This window comes from Psittacula echo (genome assembly GCF_963264785.1).
Source record: "Psittacula echo genome assembly, chromosome: 17".
Lineage (NCBI taxonomy): Eukaryota > Metazoa > Chordata > Aves > Psittaciformes > Psittacidae > Psittacula > Psittacula echo.
The window spans coordinates 1,075,189-1,099,427 of record NC_137753.1 but is presented as its reverse complement, the minus strand read 5'-3'; the positions used below and the strand labels follow the sequence as shown (position 1 = coordinate 1,099,427).

Below are 24,239 nucleotides of genomic sequence, written 5' to 3'. Positions count from 1 at the left end.
AGTAAGTTGTTGGGAGAAGTTCAGTCAGCACTGAGGAAAGACTGTGCAACGCCTCAGGATGGCAGGGAACTAGATCAGGCAATACATTCTGATATGGCCCTAGCATTGGGGTTTTGAGGTACACATCACCTCATTTAACCACCTGATTAGAGCAAACGTATGCACAGGGGAAAAAAGGTATAACCCTTCACCATTTTTCTCTTTAGAATCAGTTCCTTCTAAATGAAGCATTGAAGGTCAATTTGACATTGTAAGCAACTAAGACCCAGCAACCAAACTTCTGAGAAAGGTGGCAGTATCCTTGAATACATCTTATTCCTGTGCCATGTCCCAGGTATAGCCAGATTCTCCCAGGGGAATAGGAAAGCCCATAAATTCCTTCCCAAGAAAAGAGCATTGCATAACAGCTCCAGAGCAGCTCCCTGCCTCTGACCAGCACCACGGTAGCCGTGGGTGGTTTGGGATGCCTTACGCCTGCGGAAGTACCTCTTCAGTAAACAGTCATAGGTGCACAGTAAAAGCATCTAGAAGAAGCAGCCATCCAGAGTGGCTGCTCAAGTCCCACCTCTCCAGCATCCAGTGTACAAATCAACCATCTGGGGCTTTTCCAGAGCTGTAACCCTGCCATTGCAAACTCCACAACTCCAAATGGCAGGAACAGAACTTCCTTTAGTTACAGAGCAAGCAAAACGGGAAAAATCCTTTTGAAGCAGCCCAATACAAATAGCAAATGCCTCACTGCTTCATTTGGGTTTTGTCTACATTGCTTTGTGGAAAAGGCCTGTTTTCCAACAACTGAAACCTACTGAGTCTCAGTTTCTGGAAGAAGAAATCCCCAGATCAGTGTTCACTTTCACATTATTGTAAGGAGAGATAACACTTTTTAAGCTAATGTGTAAAATAAGGGTCTAATGAGTGGTGAACTAGGCCAGCAGATGAAAGAGTGGGACAGGAAGGTTTCTGCAGTCAGCTATTGCCACTGTAACTCTGAAAAGTTGCAACACTTCCCTGTGCCTCAGTTTCCCCATTGAGGTATAAAGGAACTGAACTTCTTTCAGCACTTTCTGGTTGCAATACACTGCGGAAAGAAAGCAGTTTATGAATAACTTTGTCAAATATGGGATTTTAGGGAAAAAGAATAACAAGGAAAAAAACATTTCCACTTTGCATCATCAAATCTCCTTTGCCAGAACTAAAATAGGTCCTTCCCCTTAGAAGCAATGAAGGGAACAGGGACCTCACTGCACTGGTGGGAGGTGTCAGAATGACAGATCACTCTATTTCAGTAAGCACACAGAGTTGCTCAAGACAATCAAAATTAATGATTCTGCAGACATGTCCTTTACAGCCACTGAAAACTGCCTGAGAATGGGCAATGGAAGGACTTTTGTACTGAGCAGGTTATTTCAGAGCTAAGCTGCAAGAGTAAAAGAAATACAAACTACTTCTCACTACTGACTTTCCAGCCTGATGCTCAGATTGGCCTCAACTGAGCTGCTTTGAGTCACATTCAAATCATTTGTTGATTCTCCACCTGTGAAATGGACACAGTAACACCGTGCAGGATCTTACAGCCATGTTACAAGAATAACTACATTAAATCCTGTGCAGTAATTATCTATTGCAGTATTATGGACCTTAACTAAGTCCTCAGAGCCACACTGAAACACCACCACTCTTCTGCAGTGAGGAACATGACCATACATAGGAAACCAATCTTTCTCTAGCTTCGTGCAAACACAAATAAGAGATCACTTAACTCATCACTAAAACCATAACTTTATCCTTAAAAGCATCCTTCCCTCTGTAGCTGGTTTTCACAGATGGACACCAGGATCTGCATACATTTTTTTCACTCCTCTTCAGATGGTGGGATGGGAATAGCTGCCTTCACACTTGACAGAGCCCAAGATAACATGACTTGGAGAAAGGAGGCAAATCCTCACAGGGGCTTTGAGGCATAACACAGACCAGAAGAGGAGACTCAAGACTCCAGCAGAGGAAACTGGCACTCGTTGTTTCCTACTCCATTCGCAGAACAGGTCTGCTTTTCCATTCTTGGAAAACTGTGTGTGCACGTTCCCAGTAAACGAGGCTGCCATAGAGCAATCCCTTCTTTGCCCTCGGCACTTCCTCCTGAGCACGCACAGAACTTGGAGTGCTGGAGAAGCACTCAGGTCATGAGAGGTACCAGCCTGAGAATTTATATAGTGTGAACTTTGGCTGCGACTTACACGAGCTGCATAAAGCAGCCTGCGAGGGGAAAAGAACCCAAGCAAACCGGCTTCTCCCTCCTTCCAAAGTCAGTTCTGGAAAAGAATAACCCCCAAGGGAAATCACATGCCTATCCTGCCTTCTTTCACTCTCTTCCCAGTTGTTACCGGACAGATTTCCAAGCAGGAGCTTAAAAGAATCCTGTTCCATAGCCTGCAACAACCTATAAATCAGTGCGTTTCACACCAGGAGCTGTTCCCACAGACGGCACCGACCGCCGCCAGCGCTCCCGCAGCCGGAGGGACTCGGTGGGTTTGCACTTCCTGACTCCCCGAGAGCAGCCGCCGAGCAACCTGGCGGCAGAGACCGGGGGGCTGCAGGAAACGCGGCAGAAGCCGCCGCGGAGCTGCCGAAGCGCCGTGGCCGGTCCCGGCTGCGTTGCGCTCCCTCCGCCCTCCGCGGCGCTGCCCTGGGGCTGAGAACTGCCAACGGCAGAGCGCGGGGCTTGGAGCATGGCCCTGAGGCACTGGAGGTCAGCGGCTCCTGCAGACACGGGCTCTAGGAGCGTTCTACTTGCCAAACCCTTCATCTGTGCCAGAGGCGGAGCAGACCGAGCTCAGGGGCACTCGCACCTCGAAGAAGCTCTGCTTGGACTGCTCCTGCTGACAGAGCCCCGCAGACCTGCTTATAGCCACTGAAGGAGGAGGAAGATTCTTCCAAACAGCAAAAGACTTTTCCAAGCGGGGAGTGGAAGGAGGCAGTTTTCCCCCCCTCCTTCCCTGTTTGGGAGAAAGGAGTTGCCCAACCTGCTCATGAGACTTTTCCACACTTCCTAAAGCAGGCTTCTGAAGTTATGACGCTGCAGCATGGAGAGGCTGGGGTAGTGCAGTCCCGCACAGCCCCCCAGCAGCACACCCCGAGTGCTGACAGCCTGGCAGGCACAGGAGATGGAGAATGAGGTTGGCAAAGCTGCGGACAATCAGATGGACAAATACGTGTAATAATTTGGAAGTTTCCTTTATCTTTGCTTTGATTCTGCTGCCTTTTCCCTCCCTGATTTGCCATGCATTCATCCCTATATTGATTTAGCTGTGTTGTTAATGCTTCCTTACCATTCCCTCCTCCATTTAGAGTTACAATAATGGGGAAATCAGAAAGTCAAATGGATATTGTGGAAAAATCAGCGAAATCTGGAAAGAAATCGTGGAGCTTCGTATCCATCGGTCTGGCTGTCTTGCTGCTCCTCATGACCTGTGCAGTGGTGGCCCTGGTGATCCTCTATGCCAGCAGCAGAGGTAAGGAATCTGGGAATAAAGAATTCCCCTCTTCCCTCTGCAAAGGGCATAAAGTGTTTTTGCAGAGCTACATGAAAAGTACAGGGAGACAGCGAGGTCACCCGTGTGAGGGATGTGGCTGCCTCTGCCTTGTGCCAGGCTCAGGCATGGAGAGGGTTAGCTTGGATTTTCTTTCATTTTTAAGTTCTGTGAGTAACATTCTATGTATTTAATTCATTTCATGCATTTGACTGAGTGCTGCATTGTTTTGACAACAGTTCTTGTACTAGTTTAGAAGGAAGGTGTGTGTCTGCGTGCTGACATTTCCTTATCTCATAGAAGCCTGAGTCAAGGTTTGTTATTGCCAGCAGTTGTAAAGCTGCAGCTGCTTAGCAGATCAAAAGGGAGGCTGCTTATTACAATGGTGTGCTGCTGAGGAAGGGAGACTACTTCACTATCATATCAGGCAGTTTGATCCCTAGGAGAGATTTCAGTGACTTCCATGCAGAAGTCTTGCCAGGAACCTGACAGTGAGCCACATGAAGGTGCTGTGCCTGAATACGCCAGCAGCAGAGCATGCTCACTCTCAAAACTAAGTTTTCCCACTAGCACATCAAATGCAAAGTCCTATTTAAAAGCTCTGTGAAGCAGCACTGGTAGCAGCAGCTGCTTCATGTTCCTCATTTCCATCAGTGCCTCTTGGATTCAGAGCTTTGCTAAAACACTAGGGAATAAAACTGAGTATGAATAGCAAAACTGAAGTGAGGCATTGTTTTCTCCTTACCTTGCCACTGCATCCCCTGCCTACAGGGAACTGGTTTCCTCAGCACCTGTAAGTAAAACACTGCACAATGCTGAGCAATATTCACAGGAAAAGCCTTTTTACTGCTCACTCCTTTTGCTACCAGCAATTCAGTGTTACCAGCACTTGTTTCAGTATTCGATTAAATCTCAGAGCATTTGGTGCTGACAGTACTCATCAGAAAGTTTATTTTATTGGTTCAGGAGATGGGAGGAAAGAATTGCTCAGGGCTGTGCGCTAAGATAGGAGTTTCTGTATCAAAATATTGAGCTATGCAGAATTTTGTTGCATGCATGCCTAAAGGAGGTGAGAAATCTGCTCTACATCTTTGCTGCTTGGGTGCAGGCAAATCAGAGTTCAGATACCAGTAACATTTGCCGAAATGCTGGTGTCTCATCCCAATCCATGTGAATCATTTGTGCACATGAAGCAAGTGCTGCTACATTTCTTTGCTGGAAGGCTTATCTATCAGAAAGCAGTTCCAAAATCCCAAGCATTTTGCAGGCTCCTATCAGCAGTTAAACTTTCATGGGCAACATTTCCTGGATTCAGACATCCCTGTGCACAATGTGAGTGCGAGGTGATTGCAGAGCTCATGTGCTGCTTGTCCTGTACAGCAGGGAGCCCCTCAGGCTCTTCTCTTTTGCCTTCAAGGAGTGTTTGCAGCACTGACCTGGAGGCAGCTTCTGCCTGTTTATGTTTGGGTGTGCATAGCTCAACCATTTCTAGCAGCTAGTGCCTGTAATACTTGTAAATACTGACTGGGATGTTCGTCTACGTACCTAGCCAACAAACACACTGAAGCTCTCACAGCAATACAGTTACATAGTTCTAGAAGCAGTTTGGGGATTTTTTGACATCTAAAGAAGTTTCCATACCCATAAAGCCTCATCTAAATAAGCTAAAGGAAACTACTGTAAGAATATCAGAGTAATATTTGGGTGAGCATGGAAAAGGAAGCAGACAGAACTGAAGTCATTTGGTTTTGACACCGAACACACCATGCTCTCAGTCTTTCCATCACACCCACACGTACATCTCTGCAGCCTTTTCACAGCTCTCAGCTCTGTTCTACAAATATTTACTAACCTCCAGGTCTCATCACTTCTTGGAAAGGTTGCAGGCCAAGGAGCACCACATCACTGTCAGTGACTTCTCCAAACAACTTCTTTGTTACACACAACTGCCACTCTCACCTCACTGCTGGTCCTGACTGCTCAAAGTCATCTTAATTTAACCGATATTTTATTCACTTTCTGGCTTCCCAGTTTGTAGGGTTTCTCAGAAGCAAGATGCACAGGTGTTGGGGGGTTGCTTGTGTCTGCATCCCCACAGGTTTGAAGATGCTGACATCTGGTACAGCCCTCTCAGATGAAGAGCAGTTAAATTTGGAAGTGACATTATTTGTGGCAAACAATTCAGTACTAGAATAGCAACACAGGCAGTCTGCAGTGCTGACAGCACTTGTGCAGATGAGATCTGTGCGATAAAGAGAGAAGGTGCTGAAAGGTAAAGCTCACACTTGACTGCCTGGTGGCAACTGTGGATCTAATTGTTTCAATGTGTGCCATCCCCAGCCATCTGTGGCCCTCAAAACACAGTGAGAAAACATTAAACACAACCTGTGCTTGTACAGAATGATTTGCTTTGCTTTTGTTGTCTAAAAAGGAACTTCAGAAATGCTGTGAAAAGCAACATGTGTTTTAAAAACTGGACATGCAAGAGATGAACTGGTGAAGGGTGGTTGGTGCTCGACAGAGCTCAGAAGTTACTCTTCAGCCTGCAGAGTGCTCAACGATTCTTTTCTAACTACAAGACTATTGACAGAGCAAGAGTGTGACCTCCTTAATGAAGCAAATGCAAGGGTAATGCTGCAGAGGTCTTGAATTTCAAGAGCCAGGAAGGAACTTAGTACTGCACAAAGTAGCTCCAGTAATTAAACATTCCTTGTCCACTTCTGTTCCTTTGCATCCCTCTCTGATTGTTTAAGAGGTGTACAGAAAGAAGGTATCTCAGGAGGAAGAGGTAGGGAAATGGAGTGATTAATTTTAAAAGAGGAAAAAAAGCCTGTAAGGATCTGGATGAACTTGGCTGTGGGAGAAGCCAAGTGGGAGGTGCGATTTGATGGGAGAAGAGATAAGAATTGATTCCCTGCAAACCCTTCCACTGATGTCTTCACTTTCTCTGCAGCAGGGGGAACATGGGATTCAGAGCTGAACAATCTGTGCCAATCTTCTTCTACAAATCACTATCTTCATGCCTTATATTAGTGTCAAACATGAGGCCATGTCCCACTTATGATCCCACTCACAACTCTAGGTTCAGTAATTTCCCATTACATCCACAGGATTTAGACATTTGTTTTGTTTCAGCTTTCAGGCTTTGAAGAACATTAACCCAAGTTGTCCCTCCCACACCTCTATTGCAGCAGTCTTTGTCCGTGGCTATAAAGTAGGAGTCTTTATGTCACAGCTCAACCTGTCGGCAATATTTAACTAGGGAGGAAAAACAAGTACATAGAGAAATAGAGGTTATTTCTACTAAAACTTGGGCGGCTGTTTTTAGCAAAGTAGTTTGAGAAAATGAAGCGCAGAGTTGCCTGGTTCAGGCTTCAGAAGGTGTGGTTTATGTTTGTTTCCAGTGGTTCGGAGCTCCAGAGGTGCAGCAGGCAGGGCATCAGTCAAGGGAGCAGAGACCCAGTGAACACATTGTGAAGCAGAACAGGGCAGTGTTGGTCATCTGTCATACAGTCAGGTTGGCTTTGTTCTTTGTCAGGAGTGCTGCTGAGGCATAAGAGAGAATTGATAGGAAGACAAAGGAACCCCTTTCAGAAGTAGCTGAGAGCCCCTCCCCAGCCATTTCTGGGGTTGTGGCACAGTTTCAGAGCCCTGAGTGTGCAACCAAGGTTTCAGAACAGATTTGGCTTCCCTGTTACACAGCTCAGTTACATTTCCACAGTCACAAGGGTTCTGTGAACGTGGGGATTCAGAATCTTGTTGAAAGCAGTTGGGTTTCAGAGACTGAAGTGAGACATTGTCAGGTTACATTAAAGAAGCTAACCAATTGTTGCCCATGCTTTGCTCATCGCATGTTCAGATTGCCAGACACTGAACTGTAATAAAGCATGCAGTTATTCTAATGCAGATCCGCTCTCACGCAGCACGACAGCTCACGGCTGAACCCTGAATGGTACATTCCCAATCACAGTGGGGGCTTTTTATGTTGCTTCCACTGATGAACTTCAAAGTCCTCTTCTCCTCCCCACTGCTTTATTTCTCTCTGAATTACTGTAATCTTGTTTGCTGTCACGTAAACACTTTAATTGGAAGGGTTTTTCAGTAACTCTTTTCTGCAAACATCCTAGCATAAGGGTCAGACAGAAGTTTAAAACCACAGCTAATCCTGTTGTAAAGGAAGTGTATCAGGTTTTCCTTTTCCAGTGTGGAACCAAGTAGTTGTCTATTTAACACCATGAGCTACTGAGCTAGTTCAGGCTCACAAAAGGAAATTAAACCAGCAAAATTAATTAGTTGGTGACTGGGGCAAAGGCCACTCATGAGGCTGGGTGCTTGGATACCCCCACCCCAGTGCCATAGGGAACAGCACACAAGTGGCCTGACCAGCACCACAAGCACATTCACTTCAGTACTCAGCATGAAAAATTATACGTTCATGTGCAAAGGCTTCAGTGTAAGTCCACAGCAGAACTTTGAAGGTCATGAAAGAGCTTGGATGCTTAAAACATCTCAATAGATCTCAATAGAAAGGGATCTGATACACTCAGTACGTGTCAAGAAGACTGTGGAGGCTGTTAGTACATATTCTCCTTTAGGAGAGTTCAGACTCACTATCAGGACTGCTGTAATACTGCTTCCAATAAATTCCTCACAAATCTGCAGATAAGACATGTCTTCACAGCTGTCAGTTGGTACCATTTACTGGCACTAACATCCACTCACTTGCTCTAAAACTAAATAGGGCTGTCACTGAGGTTGGGCTGCTGGCAAGTGACACTGGTTGCTTTTTCTTTCCAAAACAAGTAAGTTACCTGCTTCCTTGTTCCTCTTCCTGCAGGCACTCACTATGGCACCAATTCAGGCAGTGTATGTACCACCCCTGGATGTGTTACAGCAGGTAATGATTGTTACTGTGAATGACTATTGAGAACTTTCCCTCAAAGAGAATGCATTCGACACATGGAGCTATTCCCCTGCTTATTTTTGGCATCTGCTTGTACACCTCAAGACAGCAAAGACCGTAGCACAGATGTTCCCATCACTGCCTTCATTTATGGGTACCTGAGCTAGGGCCCTAGAGGAGAACTGGCCTGCCATTCAGAGGCTCCCTCTGGAAAGCAGTACAGTTGCACTGCAAGTGTCTGTCAGAGGTTTCCTTGCATTGCATGAGAAAATAGGATCCTTTGAATTATAGTACAAAAGTCTTATCCTCTATAAGTAGCATGAGCAAGGTGCCTTCTTGCCAAGCAGCTTCTTGATAGCCTTTGGTAGGCCCAGAGATTACTGGGCAGCCTCTGGAATTCACCTCTCCAATTCTGATACCCAGCTGCTAGAATAATCCAGAACATGGACCCAACAGCTGACCCATGCAAGGATTTCTACCAGTACGCCTGCGGGGGCTGGCTGAACCGGCACGTCATCCCAGAGACCAGCTCCAGATACAGTATCTTTGACATCCTGAGAGATGAGCTGGAGATCGTCCTCAAAGGTAGGAATGAGGCTCCTCTCTGCTTGGCTGGGTACTTGTGGTTGGTTTCACATGTTACTTACTGCATGTTTGACAGAGAAATAAACTTCCATTGAAGTGTTGTGTTGATTGGGAGTTTTTTCTCTCCTTTAATCTCCACATCTCTTACTACAGCCATTTTGTGGGAACATCCTGCTCCCACTAAAAATTAGCCATAGGTGCTGTGGTAGTAACTTCAAAAGGAGCACAACAAGCTGTAGCATGACCTTTCTGACACTTTCTCCATTAATAGCCTCTTTAAAGAGCACTCTAGTTGCACAGTGATTGAAGCCTACAATAACAGGCACTTATCATTGCCCTGAACTCTGTGATTTCTGTGACAAGATCAAAGCTCTCCAGAGCAGAACTCTCACTGGTTCTTTCCCCAGGTGTGCTGGAGACTTCAGATCAAGAGGACAGAGAGGCATTTCAGAAAGCAAAAATACTTTACAAATCATGCATGAACGAGAGTGAGTCTCTTCTTTTTCCATTAATTCTCTTATTCAATACCAGATGTACAAAAGTACCAATGTACTCTTAAGCAAAAGGCCAGTCAGTATCCATCTAATCTGCATGGCTTTGCCTGGAGAGCTAATCTTCAGATGAAGATGCCTTGGTACATCATTAAGGCTTAAAAGACGCATTCTGGGGTGTAGAAAGGACAGATTTATTACCTACCTTTATTAATAGAAAGCCTTCCCTTCTAAATGCAAAAATGCGTCCCATTTCCTCCTTTCCAAACTTATTCAGGCAAAATCAGTACTGAAGTCAACATAAGTACTTGATTAATTTTCTGAAGACCAAATGTAGGATGATTTAACTATATCTTTTATTTTCTGCTATGACAAGCGCAGTTTCAGATTTAAAATGTCAGGCCTGTTACCTGTGTTAATTCATTCCCCCTCAACCCCCATGAAAACAATATAATGTCTGGTTTTCCACTCTCAGGTCTTATAGAGCAGCGAGATTCATTGCCTCTGCTAGAGGCCTTAAGGATGGTTGGAGATTGGCCAGTGGCTTCTACAGACTGGAATAAGACCAAAGGTAATGCTGTGCCTTAGAGTGCAGGAGTGTTAAGTCAGAATTAGGAGACTACTGTCATTGAATTAGATCCTCATTTTAACTTTTCCTTCATTAATAAAAATCAGGGTATCATACATATTTAGCAGTGTCCTGTACAAGTATTCCCACATCATGTCCACTCTGGTTCTAAATAGTTTCAGCAATAAGCTTGAAACTACACAACTGAATCAGTCCTCATACATATTGATAAATGATGTATGTTTTCCCTTTTATCTCCCAGAGGCAAACTGGAGCATGGAAGAAAAACTCTCCATAATGAACTCCAGATTTAACAAACGTGTCCTCATCGACATGTTTGTGTGGAATGACGACCGGGATTCCAGCAGACACATCATTTATGTAAGGAAAACATTTCACGGAACTATTTATATGCCAGAATCATAATGGATGGCTATTGACACTGCATAGAGATCAGCTTCCCTTAGTCAGGAGGTGTGCACATCACTGGCAAAGTCTGTGCACCAGTTCTGAACCTCAGTGGCAGTCCTGTTGGGAAACATTTGATGGAAGCATAATTTTTGTTGTAGTCAAAGAAATAAAATAATCAATGGACCTTTGCTGATTTACAGCATTTAAGGGCTGTAAATTCTTGTGTCCTGCAAAGTGGGGTTTAATATACAGCAGGAAACCATGCTTTTAAAGTATGTAGATAATTCTTCAGAGCCCGTTCATGTAGCTCATGGAGGAATTCCAGCCCTCAAGTCAAACAACTTATTTTCTAAGTTGCTTAAATTTATTTTTAGGTCCCAGAGGTTACTGAAAGCTTTGGTTAATGACCCACAGCAAGCATCCATCCTGCCCTTATCTAAAATCCAGAGACAGAAGCTGCACTTTCCATCTCACCCCAGTTCCTAAAGGTCTTTGATTAGAGTGTACTAGTGTCATTCCAACACTGAAAGGATGGCACAGGAAGCATTTTGCGTTGCCTTTCAAGGATACTTTTGGACACCACCAGTTCCTGTTCCTCACTAACTAAAGAAATGTATGATTTCCTTCAGATTGACCAGCCAAGCTTAGGAATGCCATCCAGGGATTACTACTTCAATGGCGGCAACTATCAAAGAGTAAGTATTCCTTCTAATTTATTTACAGTGTACTACTAATACAACTTTATTACTTACCCCTGTGTGTTGGAAACCTCAAATACATGAATCATTATGACGTGTGACAATCAGAACCAGACTGTGATGCTCATTGCGACAGTTTTTCCTAATTACACCAAAATTGGAGAGTTTGCTACAGGACTGACAGCTGCAAGTATCAAACCTGCCAGACCTGGTCACTTCATACGATGAGGAGGGTCTCAGAAAATAAAATCATCACTGTTTAGAGCTTAAAAGAGTCTCTAATTTTGAAGGATAGATTCATGTTTTCAGTGCAGATTATCTTGGATTCACTTATATTTTCTTCCAAAGCCACTGCTTCTGGCTACTATTTTATAAACTACTGGCAAGATGGATTATAGACATAGGAGAACTATTGTCATACTGGATCATATTTGAACATATAATACCCCAAAATACATTGGGTGGAACACCAAAATATTCAGAATTTATGTGTTCGTTTAGCAAGAACAAGTTTAAGGACAGTGTTTTACATGAAGCAGCAGAAGCTGTATGAATGGAACAGATCCTCAGCCAGTAAGAATCTGCTGCCATTTACCCTGCTTTCTCTCCCAGATTACATGAAAACACAAACCAAACTCTGTGCAGTTGTGCTGGAAACTGCAGATAGCTGCTGGAACTGGGATTCTGTTCTGCAAGTTTCACCTTTATAGTGCCAGATACAGTAGAAAGGGGGACATTTGTGCATCATCACATAAAAGTCAGACTTAGATTGACTCGTAGGAGGTAGAAAATCAAGTACAGAACATAGACAATCCTAAATTAGCAAAAGAAAACTGGTACTGCTCAATACAGTTTTAATTTGAAGCTATAAAGAAGAAGGGCAGAGGCTGTGGTTTTAACCTTAATGAATAAGGGGGAGACACGACCCCTTTCTGTTTGGTATTTAACAGCTCACTTCCCACAGACAATGAGCCAAACTCTGATGACCCAAACCCCCCCTGTGTTTAGGCCAGCATCTTTTGGCAGAGCTCCTGCTGAGGCCTCTGGGAACCTGGCCTGATTAAGGCTCAGCATTCAGCCTCAAAACACAAATCATCCTCATCATGGAAATGCCCAGACTCCATTTCGCAACAGTTCCTGTATTTATGTGGTTTCCAAGGTCTATGGAGGAGGAGAAGGATGCAAGAATAGGTAGTATTAAGCTTTCCTGTATCAGAGATCAGTACTCCCTCAGCAGCCAAGTATTTTTTCAAGGCCCATTCTGAAGCATAAATCACAGCCATACCCTCCTACTAGAAATAAAGGAAAGGTATCACTGGGAACCATCTGAGACAGAGCTTTTCTTTCAGACAATAAAAACAGTTTAGAAGATTTATGGTATTACTTTCAGAGAACTTGAATCCCTCTATGTTTACCCTGGTATTTGGCTAGTAGGGATCACTGTTCCCACAGTGTAACTCGAAGCACAGAGCTTTCTTTTTTGCTCAAGTAGTAATTCTAACTCAGAATGCCAGAGTCAGATTGCACAGGGAAGCAGAAAGTGTTGCTTTCACTCTGTATTTTGAGACTGCAGACTGCACTCTAAGGTATTCCAGGATGAACTAAGGTCTTAGGTATTGCCGTAGTATCTATAACAGTGGTGGTTCTGGGGGAAACAGGAAAACTGGAGGGGGGGGGTGGCACTGGAGGTAAGGGCAAAGGCTGTGACTCTGGGCTCAACTCTTTCACAGCACACCTTAAAGCTAAAGGAACAAGAGGAATGGCTGCTCAATGAGAGATGATAGACAGCAAACTTTTTCTTCACAATGCTATGCACATGCTCTGTTTCTTGTGTGCAGGTGAGAGAAGCTTACCTGCAGTTCATGATCACCATTGCTAAGATGATCCGGGAAGACAAGAATATGTCTAAAGATGACTCCTTTGTCCAAGAGGAAATGGCAAAAGTTATGGAGCTGGAAACAGAGATTGCAAATGTGAGTACAGAAATCGAGACCTTCTCTGGGTCCTAGGGAGGGAGCAAGGAGCAAGAGGGAGAATCTGGTTTATTTGCATGTTATCTGAGTGTGTGTATGCGCACCTGCATGCATGTGATTTCAGCCATTGTCACTTGTGCCAGCTGATTCTAGTAATAACCTTGTGAATGTCTTCAGGCAACTACCCCAGCAGAAGAAAGGCATGATGTAACCCTGTTGTACAACAAAATGACCTTAAAAGAACTACAGGAAAAGTTTGCATTGAATGTAAGTGTTTAAAGAGCAGTCTGATACTTGCAGCCTCCTCTTACTGCCATGCCCATTGGAAATGGCTTTATGAATTGATCAGTGATGCAACCAAGAGGTATAAAATCATTCCCGTTCTTAATCTTGTATTCAGAGTCTCTTACAAATTGTTTTTCTACTGAACACCACTACAACTACATTGAATCCCATAGACTGCAGAAAGTCCAGACAGCTACTAAGGCACTGAAACATCTGGTATTAGCACATGCCTTTCTGTCTGCCTAGGAATTTAACTGGACCTTCTTCATCCAAGGTGTCATGTCTTCAGTAAGTGTTCAGGTGGACCAAGAAGAAGAGGTTGTTGTATATGGCATGCCCTATCTGCAAGAGCTGAAAACAATTATCTCCAAGTACTCAGCAAGGTAAAGAAACTGGAGAATATCCAAGACAAAAGTCATGGAAGTATTGTGGGAATGTACATGATTGGGCCCACTTGCTAGTTGTGGCAGAGCCTCTGAGAGAAATGACACCACTTCTCTATGCAACATAGGTAATGTCTTCAAAGGTCCTTGGATACCAAAGTCTCCGTGGCACTGGGTGTCTCCCTGCTCAGAAAAGGGTAAATGGGAAGAAAAAAGATACATCACAGGCTTATAGCTCTTGTTGTTCTCTAGAAAGAAATTAATCCCTAACAGATGTGGCAGTCCAGTCCTCAGCCTGGAGGCCTCTACAGCAGGTTAGATAAGAACACTCACCTGCAGATGCTATGAAAGTGAGGACTGGCAGCAATCATTGGCTTTCTTATCTCCTTTCAGAGTTAAAATCCTCCTTTGCCTGCACTAGTGTTGCTCTTCCCAGGGGATTAAGCTTAGCTTTGCTTTCCCACACAGCACCATTCAGAACTACTTCATTTGGCGACTGGTGATTGATCGGGTCAGCAGCTTGAGCCGGCGTTTCAAGGATGCTCGGGCCAGCTACAGGAAGGTATTTCCTCTCTTCCTAAAGAGATCATAGAGCATAGTACTAGAAGAGAGTCCCAGAGTCACCAGATCAAGTCCTTGTCAACACAATGACATCTTTATGTCATGTCATCCCCATAGAAATCCAAGAACAGCAGTCACAGCAATGGAAACCCTTGTCTTAGGTTAGCCTCCTCTTTAGGCAATGACTTAGGGAAGAAACGCACAGGCAGAATTAATCCTGTGCTGCTTTGTATGACAGGCACTTTACGGGACAACATTGGAGGAGGCTCGCTGGAGGGAGTGCGTGAGTTATGTCAACAACAACATGGAGAACGCAGTGGGAGCAATGTATGTCAGGGAGACATTTGCTGGTGAGAGCAAGAGGATGGTATGTAGTTTACCCTTCATACTACTGTACAACCACAATGTCTGCAGTGCCCATTCCCCTCCACCCGATCTCCCAACCTGTTTTATCTGTTAAAGATGTCAATCAGCCAAGAGTCAGAAGGCACAGGGATGCATTTACGATGCCTTTTTAAATGCTGAGTACCATTTTTCAGGGCACAGAATATGGGGACATCATCTGTCAGTAGGAAGCTTTTCACCCCTCCTTAGCTCCGCCTGGGAAAAGCGGCATGGAAATGATTAGTTTCTTACTGCTTCTCTTTAGGTCCGAGATTTAATAGACAAGATTCGTGAAGTGTTCATCGAGACTTTAGATGAGTTACAGTGGATGGATGAGGCATCTAAAGAGAAAGCTCGTGAGAAGGTCAGAGAGAACAAGGAACTTCAGTATTCCATCATGAATACGTAATCTTTGGAATTTTGTAGCATCACTATTCCCAGTTCCTCTGCAAATCACAGGAAGGGACTTTGATGTTTGCTGTCCTGTTCTCCATTATCCTGTTATATTGTCCTTTTCTTTTTAATCCTTTGTTAGCTCACATACATTTTTATTTCCTTTTAATGAGTCTTGTGAACCACATTAAGTCTCAGTAGGCAATAGGGAGCATTTGAACAAGGTCTTTAAATATTTGCTGCCAGTTTCTCACAAACAATTCAGAGGAAACATTAAATTCTTTTCTTCTAGGCAATGGCAATTAAAGAACAAATTGGCTATCCAGATTATATTTTGGAAGATCAGAATGAAAAACTGGATCAGGAATATGCCAACGTAAGAATGCTGTGCATGCCTCCATGTATAACAGCCTACACTTATTTTCTTGCCACTTGAAATACCTAAACCTGTGCAAGTGTGATTTCCAAGTGACTGGACAGCACACAGAATTGATTGTGTTGAACATGCTAACCAAATAAATGCATGCAAAAAGCTAACTAGTAAGTGGTACCTTGTAATCAAAACATTGTGTAGGAGATAGACTCTGTGGTATGAGGAATCCCTCTGTCCCCGCAGCTTACTCATAAACACACTTGGTGTCTGTTTCTTCAGTTAAACTTCAGTGAACACAGCTACTTTGAAAACATTCTGGAAAACCTGAGAGCTGGAGCCCAAAAGAGCTTGAGAAAACTTCGTGAGAGAGTTGACCAGGACATGTAAGTTACAGCCACAACTCACTTCCGAGGTAAGGGTGACGAAGGGTAAGTCCTACACTGTGGATAGCAGGGAACACTTACGTCTGAGAATGTCGAGACACAAGTCTGTCAAACACCTCTTTGCAAAGCCTACAATATCAGTTATTAATAAGCAAGCAAACAAAAACTCCCCAGAGAGAAGCATCAGTCAAATTAATTGTTGCAAAGCCTGTTCCTTTCTTCTGTCCCTCTTCCTGTGACATGGTTTTATCTCAGAATGCAAGCACACAATGCAGACACTGAGAAACCCCCAGGAAGTCACTGGTGAATAATTCACCAAGGGAGTCTTCTGATCAGTCAGCTAAAAACCAGCATTTTCTGCTCCCTCATTTCTGGAGGAATCAATCATGGTGCTCTTTATAGCAAGAATTCTTGCACAGCACTGGTGTCCTTAATCCACAAACTGTTATTGATCTCTGCTGCCTTTTACAGTCTGTCTGCAGACAGATGGTAGCCCTTCAGCCAGAATTCCCAACATCCCTGCTCATTCAAGGCATGGTTTAAAGCACATTTGTGGGAACCCTTTCATGAATTCATGAATTAGGCCTTTTTTGCCTGGTAGTTTGATGATATATGAAATACTTGGCACTTTTTCCAAGTAATGAACAACATCTTACTAGTAATCTCTCTCCAGCAGCTTGAAGGGTTTCCCCAAGGAGACATAAAACCACTTATCACTCCAGATCACTGTTTAATTACACTGAAGTAGAGTATCTAACCACTATTGGCTGACATCATCAGCTAATCATTGCAGTTAAGAATACTAGCCATTGCTCATATTCAGAGCCTTCTGGGGAGGGTGGGGGCGAGTTGTTAGAGGCTACCTGGCCAGCTGCAAGCATTTCATGTCAAGCATGCCAAGGAGAAGCTTATGGACCAAGAGCATGGTCTGAACTGAAGGCCAGTCTGCTTTCACAACAGACTGGCCTTCGGAGAAAAACTGCTCTGAAAAACCTGGGTACCCCCTTGACCTCAGGAACAGATTCCTACTCCCGCTTTATGCATGTGTTACACACAGGTTAGTGCCATACCAGCACGTCTACCACTTACTCCTGTTCCCAGGTTGAGGTGAGCAGTCCCCTCTATTCTGTTAGTTCAGAATAACCAACTTCTCAAGAACTAGAAGATACAGACATGTGTTGTATTTCTTAAGCAGGAAATTTCATTCCATCCCACAGCAGCCCACAAGTAGTTATGTCAAAACACTGGCACCTGGGGCATCACAAGATACTATAAGGACAAGAGATGTGGGAAGAATATCACAGGCTGATGCTGCTGAATACTTGTCATGAGTTTATGGCTTCAGACTGTTCTGCATGGTTCATGACAGCACTATATGTCAGAGGTAGAAGAGAAGGGGAGGAGAAAGAAAAATATAAAGACTAAGAAGTTATCAAGGTATTGAAGGAAGTTTCCAGAAGCAGCCTACTCAACAATTACTTCTCAAAGTTAACACTCATTATCTATGAAATATTGGACTCCAAATACAGACATTTAAAACTGAATAATCACAATCAGATATCTAATTTTTCAAGAAACCAATTTGGCCTTAACTTACTGAGTAACAGTAAGTAAGTAACTTACTTACTTACTTAAGTAACTGAGTAACAGTAAGTAGCCTTCTGCTACTCAGTGTCCTCTAAATGCCAACTGTCTTTTGAATGTAAACTGTTGGTTTCTTCTCAAGCTCAGTCAGCATTGAGATGAGCTGGTATCACATTCTGCCCCAATGTGGCTGTTCAACATTCAAGAGAAAAAGCATTTCTAACTTTAACTTGGCATTGTTCTGGGTAAAAAGTGCCCATAAATGAGACACCAGTTATTTCCTGTGTTAGTATTTCTTTAAGCTGTGTTCAATGGCACCTTTCTTCCTACCTCAGTTCTTCCCATTTATGCAGCCTGCAGTTTTTATCAATAACAACTCAATAAAAATGATGTCTAAATCAGGACTAACTTTGGTGCAATGTTTGTTTTCAGATGGATAATTGGAGCTGCAGTGGTCAATGCATTCTATTCCCCCAACCGGAATCAGATTGGTAGGTTCACAGCAGTTTCAAACAGCTCTGTGGAACTGATTCATCAGTCTGTTATCCAGAGGCAAACCTGCCTGTGTCCGTGTGGGAATTCTGGGCAAGGTGGACAAGCTGTTCATTTCAGGCAATCACTTTGTTGATGAATATTCAGCTCCCTGCTGGGCAGACATAGTTTATAGACTGCAGTTGGAACAGCTTTAGGTTTGAGAGCCCGAGACAGTAACTGCTACTATACGAGTGCCAGCTTCAGAGACTAGAGAACACTCACAGTGTATGCCGGGCTGTCTGTACTCATGTTTCCACATTCCTGATAAACATATGGGCAGCTCTTCAGTTTGCCATCTGTACAGATGGTACTGAAGTTTTATCAATAAGAGGCATACCAGGCTCGAGAAACCTGCCTCTGCTTGTAGAATGTCAGAGCTGGGAGCTGCTAGGCTGACCTTCCTTGTTCTTAGCAGAAAAGATCTACAGACTTAAGACATAGCAAGTATGTCTGGCTGCCCATGCTCTCTGAGCTATGCACATGGCCAGAATACTCAGGTTAAGGGTGAAAATGCTGTAGAGTCTTGGGTGACTTCTGAGTATCCCAAAAGGGAGAGGAACCAAGTAATTCCCAGAAAGTAGTGCTTATTCACATTCCAAGGCTGCAGGAAGATCTACTATCTAAGTACTGCTAAATACCATACAAAGAAAAATACATGCCCTTTTTAGGCCAGACACCAACTGCATCCTGCTCACAGGGCAAAGGCCAGAAATGGAAAACAACCCAACCAACAGTCACAAGGGAAAACTTAGGTAATTGCTAAAAGCAGAAACATCGAAAGCTTTAGCACTCTAACCTCATCAGAAAGAGCCATTTTCCATTTGTGCAACTTCCACTTACCTCCATACTGCAGGTACAGCAAAAACTGTGACCAGTCCTCAACCCGTGAGTGTGCATCACCCTGCAGGCAAGCTCAGGCTCTGTTTTATGATGATGGTAATCAGCTGTGAGCCAGCTTTGCAGGCAGGGAAATTGACTCTTAAAGAAACCTGGTTCCTCTACAACTTTGCCTTTTAAGTAACATGGAAGTAACTGGTTTAAGCAACTCGAAGATGAATGTATAAGCCAAAAATCCAAGCACAGCTACCCACAATAGTGTAGATGTCAGCTAAATCCTGTCTCTAGTTCGAGAATTTTCCACACTAGTTTTGGTTTCCTGCCTCTGTCTTACTCCTGTCTTACATATTTCTCCCTGAAATTGTACGTATTAAACTTTCTATATAGTCCGAAAGGGGTTTGTCTCTAAATGAAATAATTGCTATATAATTTCAGTATCTCACTTCTTACAAAGTATCTTACTATAATTAATTGTTTTCAGTCCTAATTCCTCTAGAAGCGTATGTGCTTTTCATCTTACATAGGTGGGATGGAGACTAAATCCCACTGATTCTATATAAGGTTTTTGCCAGTAGACTGAAGAACAGACCTCCCAATGCTCCCACCCCAGACTGGCTTCCAAGAGCACTTGGTGGTCTGCAGGAATTATCACCAAGTGTTACTGGTAATCAGCATGTGATTGCCATCCTTTCTTTAATGAAAATAAAGCAATAAAATGTCCATTAGTTCCCCTATAAAATGGCTCTATAATACAAACTGTACCTGTCTGTAACAGACAGTTACTGAACATGCTGTTCTTGACTTACTGCAGCATACATTATGGCCCAAATAAGGCTAAAGTCGAAATGTAAATGATGCTTGGTTCTCAAACAAGGAGATACTGTAATTGCAGATGTGCTAAATTAAACCTTCATTAACTTGTCATTTTCCACTTATCAAGAGAGAAACAATTTCACATGAGGAGGCATGATGTTGTTCCTAATCACTTTATATTTTATGCTCCTTACTGATCTTTAAACCAAGCAAACAATCTGTCTGCAAAGTACCCAGAACTAACAGTGCCTTACAGCATCTCCCTCTCTCCTCCCCTCTGTGCAGTTTTTCCTGCTGGGATTCTACAGCCCCCCTTCTTCAGCAAACGCCAGCCACAAGCCCTGAACTTCGGTGGGATTGGGATGGTCATTGGCCATGAAATTACCCACGGGTTTGATGACAATGGTGAGAAGATAACTGGGAAAACAGTATTCCTTCAGTTGCCTTCATTACACTGTCAGAAATGGGTTACACAGTGCTGTGATTGCACACAGGACCACACTCAAAACTCTTTTTGTCTTGGATTTCCATGCAGGCAGGAATTTTGATAAAGATGGGAACATGTTTGACTGGTGGAGCAATTTCTCAGCTATGCATTTCAAGGAGCAGTCTCGTTGCATGGTTTATCAGTACGGGAACTACACATGGGAGCTCGCAGGTGGCCAAAATGTAAGTGAAACTAAGCAATGCCACACCACTGGGTTTGATACCATAATGAATGTAAACTGGGAATACTGGTGTAGCCTAGAAACCCAGCACTATCTGTGTGCAGTGTGTTAATGGCAAGCTGGGCCCATGTGTGCTTTTGCTGCCAGACCCTATGGGGTGTTTTTGGCAAGGGGGAGGAAATATGGTGTTTGCTACTGTATTTTGCCATCCTGCTAGTGTATGTTCTGCCCAGAAGCCCATTCCTGTTATATTCCTATATATTCTCTCTGTTCTGATCTACAGCTTTTACCCTATTAAGCTTTTATTTCCATTCTCTCCTTTCTTTGACCTATCCCAAAGTCCTTCCTTCTGTTCCAGACACGACTGTCTGTGATGTATGACTGTGCTCAGCTCGTGGTTCCGAGCATTGCTAATACTACTGAGTACAGACTAAATGAATGATTATTCTTTTACAGGTCAGTGGAATAAGCACATTAGGAGAAAATATAGCAGATAATGGAGGAGTCCGACAGGCTTATAAGGTAACCTCTAAATATACTGTGGGGTAACTTTATTCCTGGGATTCAGCAATGGCATTATTCTGTCAATAAAACATTGACAATTAATGTTATTACCATATTCAAAAACTTAAAGCCTCAATTATGGATCTAGGAGCTTACATCGCAGTCACAGTGTAGGATTGCTGCATTCTTGCACGCAGGAGAAGACCACCTCATTCTCCTGGCTGTACTTTGAGGTACCACAGTGCTTGATGCTGCGCACTTCTGTCTCAGGTAATCAAGGGTAACACTCACCAACAGGCACAGGATTAGCTTGGGAAAGGTAAAACACCCGTCACTTTTTAAAGCCCTTGATTCTGAAAATGACAGCTACACCTTCAAAGAGCTTCTTACATGGCAACAGAGCACTGATTTCTTGGCAACAGAGTTTGGTGATATTGGGAAGCAGAGCAACTGTTTTCCCAAAAAACATTTCTCTCAAATAAACTCGCAAAGCTGTGCAAACGTGGTAGGGTGCCATGGGATGGCAGGAGCTGCCTGCACAGAATCCTCCAATGTAAATGTATTTTCACCCTCAGCTCTACCTTTGCTGTTTGTGTGCTTTGAGACTGTCAGCAGCGAAGGGGATCAGGTACTAGAACGTTTGAAATCAGCCAGCGTGAGGACACATTAACTTGTCTCCATTATGTCAATAGACCTAAAAAAAGAAAATTGGCCAATTAATGTGTAACAATACCGGTAATGGATTTAACATTGAGCAAGGTTATTATCTGCTATTTTATGAGCAGCTACCTGAAGAGAGAAAAATCATCACCATAGAGCTTAACACTTTATTTCTAGACACAAATTCCTATAGAATAAGTCAGTGGAAGGTGATGATTTTACTTCAAGCTGCAGTCATGGGTGTTTAGGCTCCACAGCATGAACAATTGTGCATGTATCACCAGTGGCATGCCCCTCCCTAAAGCAGCAAGTGCGACCTTCCTGAAGAAATGCAGGGTACATCTCCAGGTGACTCTGTAAAGAACACACAGAGCTCCTTGTGGAGAAGGTCAGCTGGCCAGCTGCTACTCTAAAACAACACTTCCATGCAAGAGTCTGCTATTTTTCCCCATTTGATAACAGCTCAGTTCAGAGATTACTGCACTTAAGCTGAACGTGAATTCTCTCTGTGTTACATGGGTTTTGCCAGAAGAGTCAACAGAGTACTTCTGTGACAGCTTTGTCATAAAAGTAGCTGCACTATTTGTATTAGAAAGATAAAAACTATGAAAATACAGAAGGGCAGACGTGTTGGGTTCATATATATTGTGACTGAAATCTCTCACCCCCAAATAACATTCAGAATACCCACCATGCCTGAATAGGGCACTCTGCCATCTGAATTGCATCTGTGATCATTTCTAGGCCTACTTAAAATGGCTGGAACGGGAAGGGAAGGAGCCAAAGTTGCCAGGACTGAATCTGTCCCACAAACAGCTTTTCTTCCTCAACTTTGCCCAGGTAAGAACACTTGAGTGCAGCCACTACATGCCTCATGAAAGTATAAATTAGGTTATCTTAGAGGTTAGAGAGAAGATCAGCCCCAAGCTCCACTTGGACAATGATTCATTTTTGCACTCATCAAAAGGTCCTCAAGAGAGACATGAAAAAGATGGCCTGGATGAGAAACTCTTAGAGTAACAAATGTGATACAGTAGGTTAAATATTTCATAGTGGGCCAACACACTTGGTGGTGTGCTTCAGACTCTGAACCTCCAGCTCATCTGGGGAAACAAAAGTGAAATCAAGGGCTAATATATCTACCCCAAAGCATCAGATCTTAATCCAAGAACTTGATAAAACAAAAAGTAATTAGTTAATAACTATTCTACTTCCTCAGTACAACATATTCCAATTATACTGTAAGAAATTGGGATGGCTCTTAGGAAAATCTTGGAAAACCAGTAAGCAGCTCCCCAAACTGAATTCCCTTAAATACTGACCCACTAATGATTAATCCTCCTTGTCTAGGTTTGGTGTGGTTCCTACAGACCAGAATATGCTAGCCAGTCCATAAAGACAGATGTTCACAGCCCTCTGAAATACAGGTGGGTTTTACTAACTGATTAACTAATCGATAACTTATTTGGTTCAACCCATTGTGCCAGTATTGCGCAGGAGGAGAGAGAGGCTCACTGGTATGAGTTATATTCTAACAGACAAGATCAATCTGGACTAACTTTAAGAGCTTCTTCCATAGCTTGTAGGACAGTGCTGGAGAGCACATTCCTTTGCTTGGCCTGGTGAATTTGCCAGTCTGTAGAGAATGGACCAGAATGCTCTGTTCCAGCATTTCATTATTCCTATCAGCTGTATTTTTATTGCATAAATTATCCTGTCTTTTGAGACTGGAATTCCAACATGGTTTTCTGTTTTCAAAGCAACAATCTCCATGCCCTGTATCCATGTAAATAAGTTCCTTCTCTTTGTGCAGGGTGATGGGGTCTTTGCAGAACTTTGAAGCGTTCTCAGAGGTGTTCCACTGTAAGAAAGGCACAGCCATGCATCCTCCAGAGAAATGCAGAGTCTGGTAACCAAAAACACTGGTGAGAATGACACGTGCTCTGTGACACAAACAAGTGATGTGCCTGATGTTCTCCCCTTCAGTCACAGCCAAGGCTCATGGTGCAGCTACTGTAGTGAGAATCCAGGAAACTACAGTCCTAGAGCTCTTACAGTCCCACTGGGAAGCACACAGGTATCCCAGGGACTGATAGGCTGTGCTGGAAGCCATGGCGTGCTCCAGAACAGAAATGACTGTTTCAATGACATCCTGACTGTTATAAAGATACTGCATCAGGGTTACAAAGACTAATTCTTAGATAAAAGCAAAACCAACAACCAACTGTACATCTATTTTTCAGAAAGGAATGTTAATTTTAGTCTCTCTTACAAACACCCCTTCTGAGACGCAGCAAACCAGTTTGAAATGCTTCGCTGAACTGTTTCCCAGTGTTCTGAGCCAGTTTCCGGTGCATTCTTCCCAAATCCAGGTTAGAGCTAGTTGAAACTCCTGTGCTGTCTGTATACTTGATCCCTGCTTTGCTGTAAGAGACTGCTGTTTGTCTTACTGTGTACAAAGTGAGCTCTATGTTAAGATGCCTGTCGGCTGTTATCATAATGCAAAGCTGCACTCTCCTGCTGCACTCAAGTTCCTCTGCTCCAAAGAACAACTGCGACAGGACCTTAAAGTGAGGTAAAGAGATCACATTTTTAGGAGTACAAATTCTTGGCATCATGATTAAAAGAACAGGGTCCCTCCCTTCAGAGATGTATTTAAAATGATGCTTATTCTTGTAGAAAGTGTATAAAATACTCTTTGCCAAACAGCAAACATGTATC

At 43.4% G+C, this 24,239-nt stretch overlaps 1 protein-coding gene across 1 annotated transcript; it reads left to right on the top strand.

The window, feature by feature from the left end:
* Window positions 1-3,161: 3,161 nt before the first annotated feature.
* MMEL1 (membrane metalloendopeptidase like 1) lies at window positions 3,162-23,431 on the top strand (the record flags this gene model as incomplete). The annotated part of the gene is made up of 23 exons (XM_080631278.1): window positions 3,162-3,211; window positions 3,346-3,509; window positions 8,365-8,424; window positions 8,854-9,015; window positions 9,423-9,503; window positions 9,982-10,077; window positions 10,337-10,455; window positions 11,115-11,180; window positions 13,022-13,156; window positions 13,334-13,423; window positions 13,688-13,824; window positions 14,293-14,386; window positions 14,624-14,752; window positions 15,035-15,133; window positions 15,455-15,538; window positions 15,815-15,918; window positions 17,935-17,993; window positions 19,972-20,091; window positions 20,222-20,355; window positions 20,811-20,876; window positions 22,263-22,358; window positions 22,869-22,945; window positions 23,332-23,431. 23 exons carry the CDS (start codon window positions 3,162-3,164, stop codon window positions 23,429-23,431), a joined length of 2,322 nt encoding a protein of 773 aa, XP_080487404.1.
* Between the last annotated feature and the right edge of the window lie 808 nt (window positions 23,432-24,239).